General features: G+C 40.9%; 1 protein-coding gene across 2 annotated transcripts; it reads left to right on the top strand.

Moving 5' to 3' along the window:
- The first annotated feature begins 337 nt into the window (after positions 1-337).
- On the top strand, positions 338-11653 carry LOC104948968 (cytokine receptor-like factor 1). 2 transcript variants are annotated; one of them, XM_010775214.1, is made up of 8 exons: positions 338-560; positions 3569-3847; positions 4579-4708; positions 4925-5097; positions 7551-7708; positions 8655-8823; positions 10392-10573; positions 11561-11653. In XM_010775214.1, the coding sequence occupies exons 1-8, from the start codon at positions 503-505 to the stop codon at positions 11582-11584; spliced, it is 1173 nt and encodes a 390-aa protein (XP_010773516.1). In that variant the 5' UTR covers positions 338-502; the 3' UTR covers positions 11585-11653. The 2 variants fall into 2 exon arrangements, with proteins under 2 accessions (XP_010773516.1, XP_010773518.1); XM_010775216.1 differs by having other exon boundaries at positions 10392-10577; positions 11561-11648.
- Positions 11654-13741: the final 2088 nt, after the last annotated feature.

The raw sequence follows: 13741 nt of genomic DNA, 5'->3' as shown, positions 1-13741 counted from the left end.
TCACGCCAAGGTTGCCATGACAACCTGTCGCCAGGCGACCGCACGCGATGCTCAGCTCAGAGATCCGTGGCCCTCAAACAACACACACAACATCTAATCACCAAGTTCTTCAATGACGAGGACGAAACAAAAGGAGTGGGGACTTTTGAATAGGGACTAGTGTGTGTGTGTGTGCGTGCGTGCGTGCGTGCGTGCGTGTGTGTGTGTGTGTGTGTGTAGCACTAATGACTTATGTGACTGAGGGGGGAAACAAGGGAGGAGTAACATAGTGTTACAGCAGCAGCAGCAGCAGAGTCAAAGGAGTTAAAAGGAAGAAAACCTCGTGTCTCCTGCAGCCTGCCTGCACTCACTGTCCTCTCCAGACTTCCAGTGAAGAGCCGACATTTGGTCTGAGAAGAGCCGCTGGAGTGTGCCTCTAACCGGCTTCATCCTCCAACTTCCCCCCGCTGTCAGCTCGGAACTCGGAAAGAACCGAAAGGGAAAACAAGTTACTGAAAGAAGCATGTTTTACTTCATGTTTCTGCTCATGCTAGTTCCACATGAGCTGCTGTCCTCGACGCGTAAGTACCAAACTTGACTAAACCGTCATACACGCTACCGGACATTACCGCGTTTCAGTCGTGCTCACCTCAGGGTATGGGAGGGTAACCGTGTCGACTTAAAGCAACAGTCAGCTATAAAGTAATCAAGGTTTCCCAGAGGGAGCTGCTGTATGGAGGCTCCTAACCAACAAAACAACATTTACCTCAACTTAATTAAAACTAGCACAAATAAGGGTAACTTTTTTCACAATTTTAACATGGCAAGATGCAATAAATACCCACCAGATATAATTATCATTGGCAACCACACAAGACAGATTTTTAAGAACGGCCAATGCGTATTAGATGGCAATTATCTTATAATTTTTTTTATTTTATTTTGCGATATTGATATCTTTATTTAATAAATGTTTATGGAAAATAGTAGAGAAAGTGTTAATGGTTAAAATTACAAAACAAGAACATCAGCTTTTGTATAATGTTATGATTGAAGTACCAATCAAATCAAGAAACTTTCACAACACGTTATTGTAATAATTAAAGTCTGATCTAATGACATTTTGAGACCACTATTGCTAGTTGTATAAGGCAGTTAATAGAATACCAATATTATGTTTGTGTTATTATTATCTGGATAATAGCTGAATATTTTTGCAGTTTCAATAAACTTCTCAGTGCTCTCTGGCAGACAATTCATGTCATAAAAACATTTTATAAATCACTGCAAACATCCATATCAATATTTGGCTTCTGCAAATTATTGTTATCTATCAGCTGACATATATGCAATATATATGTGCAAAACACTAATATTTGCTTTTAAATTAGGGCTCTATTAGGAAAATCCCATTTCTAAACAGTGATTAAATACAAACAGAAATATTTATAGGGAGGGCTAAAGCTACCTGCTTTGGCTGCTAATAAACAGACAAATGTTTATTATCTCATGATCATCAAATTAATCAATCCTGTTGCTTATTTATTAGCGAAAATGTGTTAAAGAGATTGCATTGTGACCAACTAATGACAAAGTGTTAACACAAATTATAGCCTTGTAAAAAAAAAAAAATCCAGATCCAGTGACAACACATAGAAATGAGAGTAAGGATTAGCTGATTGTTTCCCTAATTGTGGATTAGACTAAGAACAACACGTATTAGGCATGGTGGTGATGGAGCTGAGGAGACAAATTGAAATCAACATTGTTCATTAGCGCTGTTGCATGAAGGAAATGCAGAGTCATTATCATGCAGATGTTTATAATCATAAGACTGAGATAAACAACTGCAAACAGCTTCTATATATGTGGTGAAAAAAACATAAAAACTCATGCATGTTTGTAATTTTTCTTGTATATATTATACCTTACATCATGTTTGATATTGAAGCACTGAGACCCAAAGGTCTTACTTTATGCAGATACAGTTTTCATATCTGTGCATTTATCTTTATATTATCTGCTACTGCATCCAGCGCAGTGGCACATATGTTGGAAAGCTTTTCCACCGCCCACCTGGAGCATGGTTAATGCAATTATACACATTACCCCTGATATCTCTGAAGAAGAAGAAGGAGCCCATTGGTAACATTGAGAGCAGAGGGTTTCTCAGGGGCATCAATCATAAACGAAAACTTAAAGTCTAAGCAGAGCCGTGGTATGGAAAAGTATTCAAGGATTTAATCGACAACAGGATGACCTTTCTGAGTGATCCCACTGAGGCTCCATAAATCCACTTCATTACCGGGTCATAAATATGTGCTGAGCTCCTGCTCTCTGTGGTGCTGCAGTGCTGCTGCCGCACTCCCCCTCCTCACACAATGTTTCTTACTGCTGGCAACAGATTTGGGCCCACTGTGTGTTTAATGCTTTAACAAATCAAACTTTACAGAATAATAGCTACCCAGAATATAGTGCAAGCTGTGATGGAGTGTCAAATCAATGAAGATTAAAGGTTGGGAGGGCTTAAAAACTCAAATTTAAAATGCATTGTGTTTCTGTCAGAAAAACAATATTAGAAAGTGAGTTGTTTATTTTGGCTTTGGGTGACCTTTACAAGAAAAAGGGTGAAAGCAGAATCTATCATGAACAGGTATTTGTTTTCTGGACAGACTGCAAACACATCAACAGAGATGTGAAATCAGAGAAACAACAACAATAAATTCCATTTAATAATGTAGTCCAATTAATTGATTCAACAAGATAATTCAGTTTGTAATTCATTCATAATTTCAGTCATCAAATAAAAAATGCAATATGTCTGCAGCTTTCAGTCTCTGAAATGTGTTATCATTATCAGCTTTTCCAAGTTGTATATATAGTATTCTAAGATGTTTGGGATTGTCTAATCTCCTTTGGCTCTGGAAACTGGACATTTGAAATGAGTGGAGTTCGATGAAAGCATGGCAATTAAAGACATGTTATTGTCTTTGTAGGCATACAACAAAAATATCTTTGCTAACTTTCAATGACCTTCAGCAAGATAACACAAAGTGTAATAACAATAACTTGTATATAGACTCGTATTGCACTATTCCACTTTTTTAAAAACTATTACTTTTAATATAGTATATTTTAATATTGTTTTAATATTGTCTGCTTATCTGTATTGTTGTGTTGCATTGTTGGAGAAGCCTGTGACCTAAGATTTTCAACGACACAATTACTGTAGCTATGTTTAGTTTGACAATAAAGAACCTTGAGAGTGTTAAAACTGTTAAACACCTGAACTTTTGAAAGAACATACATAACATTCATCTGTTTGCAACGCACATATATATCAATATTCCAATTACTGTATATAGACTATTCTGCACAGTTTCTATCATATTCTGTTTCTATTATATTCAATTTTATTTTATTCACTTGCATTATTTTATCTGTTTTAATGTGTTGCACTGTTGGAGGAGTCTGTGACCTACGATTTTCATTCATAACTACTGTATGCACACAATGACAATAGCCTTGAAACCTTGAGAATGTAAACAAGGAGCATTTGAATACCATACATGTGTGTGTCCTCCCTTAGATGTTGCAGTGATCTCCCCTCAGGACCCCGTGCTGCCGATTGGCTCCAGCCTGACGGCCACCTGCACGCTGGCCCCGGGGCTGGGTCTGCAGGCCGGCTCTCTGTTCTGGACCCTGAACGGGCTGAGTGTGTGCAGCAGCAGCTACAGCGTGCTGAGCCCCGACACCCTGAGCGTCACGCTGCACAACCTCAACGGCTCCCAGCAGCAGTCCGGAGACAACCTGGTGTGTCACGGAGCAGATGGACATGTCCTGGCCGGCTCCTGTCTCTATGTGGGCTGTAAGTGAAGGATGCTGTCTGCGCAGAGCTTTATGGAAATGGATTGTTAAAATGCACAGTCAGGAGGCTGGCACAGTGCTTTTAGGATATGGTAGTATTATGTAATGAATTGAAAGGCCCTTTTTAAAACATATGAATACAAACATTATCCAAAAAAGGTAAAGTAATGTTGTTTTGTCCCATTTTCTTTGTTTGCTTTGCTTTGAAGGGCTGGTTGTGTGTATATGATGTAATGAAAAATGAATTACTTTATATACATGTGCTTGCAAACATACTCTGATTGCATTACAATTCTTGTTTACTTTAAATATTGTTTTTCTCCTAACCGGTGTCACTCCACCTTAAACTAAATGTAATTATAGATTGTATACAAAATGCTGATTAATGACATTAAGAGTCAGAGCCTGTTGTTGACAGAATTGTGTATCTAATTAGTGAACCTTGATATGAAAACCTTGGTTGCTGCTTTCCAACTCTTTGTTTTTAATTCTATATAAAACCTTTTTTATTCATACCTTTCTGTAATGCTTTAAGATTTGTTGATTAGTTCATCAGCTTTTATAATGCATTTGCTTGATGGAGTTAATGCTACACATGAGTGGAGAGGAATTGGCCCTACTCAGTTTTCTTTTGTTAATTTCAGAACAAAATAAGATTAACACTCGGCTCGTATTGTTGCCTTTATTGCCTTTTTTCAAATAAAACATTCATTGTACTTTGTTTCCCACCAGGGCCTCCAGAAAAGCCTGTAAATCTAACGTGTTGGTCCCGCAACACAAAGGACCTGAGCTGCAGGTGGAGCCCGGGGGGGCGGGGTGAGACCCACGTCCGAACCAAATACACCCTCAAGTACAAATTGAGGTGAGCGCCCCAGACCTGCTGCAGCTCACAGGTGATCACCTCGCCCCACAGCACTCAGGTAGACTAGCAATACATGCTTTAGTGCCGCGTACAGTTTATGATCTGCCACACACACTTTGCTGAGAGGCTGCAGTGTGTTGCTTCGCTTGTGTTAAATATACTCAGTCTACCTACATCGTAGTTTATTTTGGTCATTGTGTTTTTGTTTCTGTGCAGGTGGTACGGCAGAGAGAAGGATTGTGAAATCTACAGCACAGGGAAGCAGCGATACTCCTGCTACATCCCCAGTAACCTCGCCCTCTTCACCCCGTACGAGATTTGGGTGGAGGCAGCCAATCAGCTGGGCTCGGCCACCTCTGACATCACAACCCTGGACATCCTCGATGTAGGTGGGTAAGCACTTGAGGATCCATTTGAGGATGTGTGAAACTGATTTGTCCTCCCTTTCCTCTCTTGTTCTTTAAAGGTCCCTTACTGTTTTTCATCAATATATTATAGGTCTCAGTTATATACAAAACATGTCTCTGAAGTGTTTGGCTCCAAATACCAAACAGATCCTTGCAGCATCCCATAATCCCCTCTGTTTCAGCCCTGTTTCAAAAGTGCTGAGTCTGTTACTTTAGATGAAAATAAGGAGCCACTCCCCACGCCCCTCTGAGAGAGATTTGGTTAACAAGAACACAATGGTGCTCTAGGAGGAGATTCAGGTGGGGGGGGGGGGGTTACGTTGGTTGCTGATTGGCTAATGGTTACACAAGCCAAAAAATCGTTATGACATCATAAAGTGGCCAAAATCTGATCAGCTCATGTTCAGACAGGTTTTTATATAAATGGATCAGGACAAAAAGTGAGAGAATCTTTTTTCCTGAAACTTTCAGAGTCTCTTTACACAGAGGGGGCACATGTTGATGTAGAAGAGACATGAACAAAAACAAGTGGATTTTGCACAATAGGTGACCTTTAATTTGTTTCCTGTCTCTTGCTTTTCCTTTGTTTCACTTGTTTGTCTGTAGCCCTCGTAACCCACCTCTTTAGGGGAGAGATGGGGATTTATTTTTATGGTTCACTCCCTCCAACACGCCTCTGTGACAGCATTATGGGTTCAGGCTGGAAACAAAATTAAACTGTTGTGTTGTAAAAGTTAACTGCACATCTGATGCCTCTCATGCTAAAGCTTCACAGTGCTCTCATGAGAATTTTAGGTTATCATGTATAAACGATAGAAGTATACAAATTCTGCAGCGCTTATGCAATGCTGCGGCCTCAAGCACATTTTGAAACCAGTGTTTATTGTCTTTGGCTGGGCATCCTCTCCCTCCATTCATCCTCACTGCACACTGAAGAACAGTCAACTTTGCTGAGCTATTGAGAAGGAGGAGTGCTGCCATACATGTACAGCATGAATAATGCATAGCACTGAATCAATAACACAAACAATAAGCTGTGGGTTTATTTGTGCTGGCTTTGGTTCCCTTTCTTCCTCGAGCTGAGTGCGATGGAACAAATAAAGCTGAGAACCAGTGCCGTGAAGAATATCAAAGCAGGAGGTTACAAACAGGAAACACTTTTACAACTTCTTTAATAAGTGTCTTTCTTTGTCTCTCGTGCTGCCGTCCTCTTATCTGTCCCTCTGTGTTTCTCTCCTTCAAAGCACTTGATTTGTTTGCAGACTTTTATTGCAGGAGGTAAAATGTTTAGTCTAATTCTGACCGAAGTTACAACACGCTCTGCACAGGAAGTACAGCCTGATCTGAGCCAAAGCCAGTCTCTACAAGAGGGGAAGTTAAAGCACATTTGAAATATAACGGCAAGCTACAAACCCAAACATTTGGTACAAGAATGTCTAAAAGTGACAGACTTCTGGAAGATAATGTTTTAGACTAAAATTGAGAGTTAAATGATCTTGCTTTTGGAACTGTCCTGTTTTGGGTAGGGGTTTCTACTTTGATTCAATATTCCCTCATGTTCATTCTGTCAACAGATTCATTTATTTGTATTTCTTTCGCGCACACCTGGGAAGTATCTACTGAATGTGTGCATGTTTGCATATTCCGATTAACAGTATGCTAGGACTTTTTCTCCTGCACAAAGTGAGAGAATTTTATGGGGGAATAGTTTTTATTGAAGGATATTATATATTGCTTCGACCATAAAAAATGATTTACTGACTGCTCAAAATGGAAGCAGCAGTGAAATCCAGACTTGGATCCAACACTTCCAATAATGTCCACTTTTTAAAACTCCATATCCCAGATTTTTTTGTGACACATTCAAATTCATGCTTATACAGTATAAGCCTAATTAGTGTTGGAAATTGGCTAAAATGCATAATTCATTACAAAAAGAGCATTCCTATTGGAATAATATAAAACTGCATATGAGGAACACATTCTTATTTAATTAAATTCATTCTTTTTCCTGACTTTCTAACTTTGATAACAATTCTCAAAAAAGTTTTACCGTCATTATTGTATATGATAAATCTTACTGACTTTTTTTTTTTTTTATTTTAATTTTTTGACTGTTTCTTTTAATAAAAAAAACTAAAAGAAACACAAAAAAAGAGAAAGAAATGATCAGTGATCATTTTAATTAATGTTGACTGACTGTTGCACCCAAGAAACATAGGACTTTTCATGGAAAATAAAGACTAAATATAACATTGTAAGTAGGAGAGATGCAGTTGTATGGCTCTGCACGGATCATCCTCACCATGAAGAGTGATGAGGTGGGATGCTTTCTGCCCTCAGTGTCAAAACGCCACATTCTGCAGTGTATCCTTGCTCTGATTGCTGTACATCTGCTGCATAATAACTTTGATCACTTGTCCTTGCTCTCGCAGTGACCACTGACCCTCCTGCCAACGTGCAGGTGAGTCGTGTCGGCGTCCTGGAGGACCAGCTGACGGTCCGCTGGGCCAGCCCCCCCGAGCTCAAGGACGTCCTGTTTCAGGCCAAATACCAGATACGCTACAGACTGGAGGACAGCTCTGAATGGAAGGTGGTCAACACACACACACGCACGCACGCACGCACGCACGCACACGCACACACGCACACACACACACACACACACACACACACACACACACACACACACACACACACACACACACACACACACACACACACACACACACACACACACACACACACACACAAACTTGCAGCCTACACACACTTCCTCTGTAGCTACGACACCTCTGAGGCAGCTGTGGAAATATTGGAGGTGCAGCATTGACTGAGCCATTAAATGATGAACCAAAAATTTGCTGCATCTCCAGTCTCCCGCATGTGCTTTCATTTCAAAGCAAATAATACAAGCGTGCAAACCCCTGGCTGCTGCTCGAGTCTTTGCAGGGACATTTTGAACGCTGGCTTTCATCCAAAAGTGCAATAGTGGAGAACATTTATTCTTTAGAAATCTCATTTGAAGTTCCCTGCCCACAGCTTTTCGTCTCGTCTGTGCAGGTACATCTTAGAGTGCTGGATTCAATACAGAATAAGATTAATTATAAGCGGTTAAAAATATTTGACATACTGTATGACTACATTTAAAATGCATACGAAGCTCTTCTAACAAACTTTCCTTGCCTATGGAAAGAGAATTACCTTTCCAGATATCCCGACATAACACTTAACACATTTCCCTTCTTTATTTATTTGTTATATTCAGACCTAAAAGGTGAGGTTTTTATGTCAAATGCAAAAAATATGACAAAGTGGCAATGTATTGTATGTTGTTGTGTTTTGCATTGTACTCCTGTAACATGACACCTGCAACTGCTTTTTTTCCTTTTCAATTTATGTGCAAACCAATCAATAAAAAGCTCATTAACAAATTAAATATTATTTTCATCTGTGCATGAAAGAAAGATATCATTTAGTTGAGGATGATATTACCCATTTCTAACACATCTTCACTGTGGGTTTGTTCCCGCTCGTAGGTGGTGGATGATGTTGGTAACCAGACGTCATGTCGGCTGGCAGGCCTCCGACCCGGGACCGTTTATTTTGTCCAAGTGAGATGCAATCCAGTGGGCATCTATGGCTCCAGGAAGCCCGGCATCTGGAGTGACTGGAGCCATCCGGCCGCCGCCTCCACTCCCATCAGCGGTGAGAACATCTCAGAGGGAAAACTGAGAAACGTTATACAAAACCCACCAAATGTATTTCCTTTCATCGTCTGTCTCGTGTCTTAAATGGCTTTTTAAATTCCTCCCAAACCTCTGTGATGCCCACATAACTTGACCATTTGTTCCTTTTCTAATAATCAACCTTTCATTGCCAATTAAAGCCAGAGAAAAACAATGTCATTATCCTTGTTTCAAACATCCGGAACAAGGCGATCCAAACCGCATGTGACGAAGGAGAAAGCAAACATCAATGGGCTGGATGGCTTGATACAGATCTCCCAGCAGAGGATTAGAAGGAAACTGCAAAAAGCCAGGGGGACATTTTGATAGATTTTTGTCGTCCGCTTCAAAGATTGATCAAGTTAAAAAGCTGCTTGTCTGTCCCGGCTCACACAGGCCCTATAAAGCTTGAGTGGAAGCAGGTTTGAGAGCAGATAATGAGTTGCATAGGTCTTAAGAAGTATTTACTCTCCAGAGGGAGCAAGTCGTTATCCGGCTCTGCTGTTTGCCATTAGGCATTGATTGTAGGAGACGACTGTCAGTGAGAAATAAAAGTAGGGTATATCACAGATTCTCATTTTATAAACTGAGAAACATTCATTTTTATGTGAAACTGTTTTCATCTCGTTTTGTTAAATCAAGCAACATGAATAATCGTAAATGTTCACTCGGCAACAGTTTGTACCAGAAGCAAGCAGAGATGCGAGAGGCATGCTAGGTTTCTTGGTTAAATTCCTATTTAATAATACGCCAGAGCATAATATCAAGGCTTGAGACTGGAATTACATAAGTGTTATTTCTGTCCTACTAAAAACTATGACCTCTGGTGAGTTGAGATCGATGTTGGTTTTCCATTTTATAGGCTAAACATTTATAGGATTGACATCGAGAAGAGTCTACAGCATACTACTAACAAACCTCTACAGTATAGACTGTATAATATAGTTCCACAGCTAATGCTAAGTCCCTGTAAGCTTAATGCTAACCTCAGAATGCTAACATGCTCCAAATGACAATGCTTACAAGCTTATGTTTATCATTTACATTACATTTAGCTGATGCTTTTATCCACTTATACTGCATTAGAACAAGAAACCATCTTAGCTGTTAGCTAGCTAAGCTAACATTTGACAACTTGTAAGTAAAGCTGTCATTGGTTTTTCAGTGAGCCAAACTATCTGACAGATGGCAATGTAGCGCTAGATGAGGTGTCAGGAGATCAAGTTATTAGAATGTATTTGCAAAAATATATATTTTGGTTTTTTATTTTTATTTGGTGTTTTAAGCCCGGTTAATGTAAACAGCATGACATCATATTTTTTGGGGGAAAAGGGCCAAAAAAAACATCTCCATCACATTAATGCTGACACATGAAGTGTTTGCAGTCGGTGCATAATCTATACGCCTTGCACTGGCACTTGTCCTAACTGTAACCTTGACGCTCTTCTTCTTCATCCTCCCTCCTCTTTCTCACCTCATCCTTTTTAAATCCCTTGCACTCTCTCCTCTGTCTCACCCCCCCCTCCCCTCCTCCTCCTCCTTTAACAGAGAGGCTGCAGAGTGGTTCCTGCGATCCGAAGCCCGGTGAGCAGAACTCCACCCTGCGGCGGGAACTCAAGCAGTTCTTCGGCTGGGTCCGCAAGCATGCGTCCGGCTGCAGCGGCATGTCAATCAAACTGTACGACCAGTGGAGGGTGTGGCTGCAGAAAACACACAAAACACGCAACAAGGTAGGTAAGCAAAACCTCACTATCTCTCTATTATTTACACCCACATTGAATTCAGTGTACAGTGTTGAAAAGGGGGAGAGAGAGAGAGGATGATATTGTCTGAAACTCCTGCTGGCTTGAGAGTCAAACCTTCGTTCTTGGTAGAGGCCATCACAATGTTTTGGGCCGGTGTAGACTTTATTTGAGATGAATTTAGAAGGGGGAGATAGAGGGGAACATGGGCCACCAGCTCTACCAAGCTCTAAATCAGTCTTGAAATGGATTTCAGACCCTGGATTTCTGCCTTATGATCAACATTCGACAAACACAGAGAGGACTGATTTCTGTTAAACATGCTGTCTCTGTGAAGTTTCATTTCAAACCTAGTGATTAGGTAGAAATGTGCGGTTTTGACTTTACAGGCCCAGAAATGGGAGGATTTAAGTAGATGCACTCTGGTTTTATTTCATATTTTAACGAGCAACTCCTGATCTTCATCTGACGACCACAACAAAGAGAAACAAGCATGCAAATGTTTTTAATGGCCGACTGTAATGTGTTCTTTGTTTTCTCTCGGCGTGAGGAACCCTTTCAACAAAACTAACTCGGGACAAATGGCACGCAGAGCATCTTCTGTGACTTTGTGAGGAGCTCAGATCCTTCAGCCAAATCCTCTGCTTTCAGTCCTTGAACTCACAGAAGCCCTCCCTCTACCTGACTCAATTAGCTCAGCAGGTTTTTGTGCTTTGCCGAGCACACGCTGTCACCTGAATAATGTCTTTGTTCACAAGCCGTGACAGCTTCCCATTGATTACCTTGAGAGAAAGGTAGCAGGGGGGGGGGCGCTACGCCGAGAATAAGAAAGAGATGATGCAAAGAAAGAAGTGGAAAAAGAGGGGAGGGGAGAGAAGTGGCAGCCAGACAGAGTAATAATTGTGATCATTGTAAATTACATGGTTCTTCCTGTTGAATGATCACACTGTGAACCATCTGCTTTTGTCTTTCCAGATTCTTCAAGACGATAATTCATAGCAGCGCCGCTCAGCACCACTGTGGAGTTTTAATACAAGAACAGCATCAAGAAACACAGAGGGATAACTCCGTGTGGGCCCCCAGCTGTGTGAGGGGTCATCGGCCCCGACTGAGTGATACTGCAGTGTTTGTCAGACTGACTTAACTTCAGTTTAAAGGGCCCGAGTGGAGGATCACTGAAGACGATGTTGCCCTTTTTCTGCAGACAAAATCTGTCCGTAATTAGACATCAATTGGCGAGCCATGAAAATGTTGCAGCAAAAACCTTTCGTATAGTTACATTTGGATATTTCTTAACTGCAGCAAGTGTTTAATTGTATTCCTGTGAATTAAGGATCACTTTGTGTGAAATGTTTATACTCCTGTGTAGTACACCATTTGTTTGAAGACATTTTCCTACTGTTTATATTTGTACAACTGCATATTTAAATGTTTTTTCATCTAAGTTATATTCTTGTAACGCACCAATAGTGCCACTGAAATAATGTATGATATGTATAAAACATTAAAAAAGTCAAACTTCTCTTTTTTATTTAAAAAAAAATTAATACAATTCATCAAGTAAACAAAGATGGCGACATAGGATGAGCCTCCAGGAATTATTTCACCTTGTAGAGTATTTACAAATGTCCTATTCTGCTGAGGCGTGCATTAACACAAACACATGAGCCCAGATAGAAACGCAGAGAGCCTGCAGCAGCCGGCAGGGTGGAGTCAGAGGATCGATACGAGCTGAGGAGTCTGAGGAGGAGGGAAGTTGCATCCGCCAGTCGCCCCGCCCCCTGGGAGCCGCCTGTCAATCACACTCCTCAGAGTCATACTTAAAGTCCTGCATGATCTCACTCAGAGCCTCTTTGTTCTTGATGATTCTGGAAAAGAAGTATTTGTGTTAAGAGACATTTGAGTTTGTTTTACAACCATAGAGGTCATTTACAACGTTCACACCACTTTCTGAAAAGGTACATTTTGTCTGTACCACGTTTTAATCTGTTTAAAATGTTATAAATAAGAACACTTTAAGAAGGGATTATTTGCACATGAAAAACATTTTGAGATCAGTTTGTCGATTATAACTTGGTGGGTGTATTTCTGGGGACCTTAGTGGTGCAATTTGGAAATGGGACAGAGAGTAGAAAATGGAAAACTAAACATTGCTCCCGCTTTACAGCAGGGGGGCATAGACACTGCACTAGACCCTCTTAACCAATCGATTCTAAAATGACCCAAAACATGCATGCACTGATCAGAAACTGTAAAAAGGACATTATGCTAATGTTCAGGTTTATATTTGTATTTTGTGTGTGGGAGAGGGACCTTTGGGATGTTAGCCTTTGCATACCATTTACATGCACACAAACCTGCAGGAAAGGGAAAACCCAAAAAGCATAATAGAGCTTATAAAATACTTAAAGTCTTATATTCTCTCTCTGGGTCAAAACACACAGCTATTGAATCGGGTTTGCCTCATTGAAGAGCAATGCTATGTGTCTTAAAGTGTTGTTTAAAAATAGAAGACCTATGTTACTAGTGTATTATGCACATTTTCTTTTTATCTGAAAACATTGTCCCCAAAGATTTTCAGAACAAAGTGACAGCCGTGTTTACGACCAAAGGCTGGTCTGGTGAATCAGGAGGAAGCTGTGCAGCCGAGCGGAGGCTGATAGGGAGCGAGAGGCTGGGTCAGCAGAGGCTGTCGCAGCAAGCGGACGGCGGTAATGGCTGCTCTTACTCCTGCTTGATCTCCTGAATCTGTTCCTGACAGTCCTCGTCCTCGGGGTGATCCTGGGCCCGCTGCCTGGCCAGCTGCAGCTTGGCTGTCTGTTGAGAAGGCACATCAGATAAGATTTATGCAAACCATTCATCAGCGGAGGACGGAGGGGAGGCGGGGGAGGAACTCTGGGATAATAGGAGCTTTATGACATTACTGGCAGAAAGGAAGTTGAGTTCATATTATAGAAGGAGTGTAAAACTTCTTAGAAAAGTGCTACACATCACCTCTGAACAACCAGATGTGGACCGCTCAAGGCTGTAGGACGCATCGAGGCGTAACATTTTAACACCTCTCTGTACGGTCGTGAAGATGAAGAGAGAGACACACACACACACACACACACACACACACACACACACACACACACACACACACACACACACACA

This window comes from Notothenia coriiceps, unplaced genomic scaffold (assembly GCF_000735185.1).
Source record: "Notothenia coriiceps isolate Sejong01 unplaced genomic scaffold, NC01 NC01_scaffold00015590, whole genome shotgun sequence".
NCBI lineage: Eukaryota > Metazoa > Chordata > Actinopteri > Perciformes > Nototheniidae > Notothenia > Notothenia coriiceps.
The sequence above is the reverse complement of the archived record's forward strand: the minus strand, read 5'-3'. Positions and strand labels throughout refer to the sequence as shown.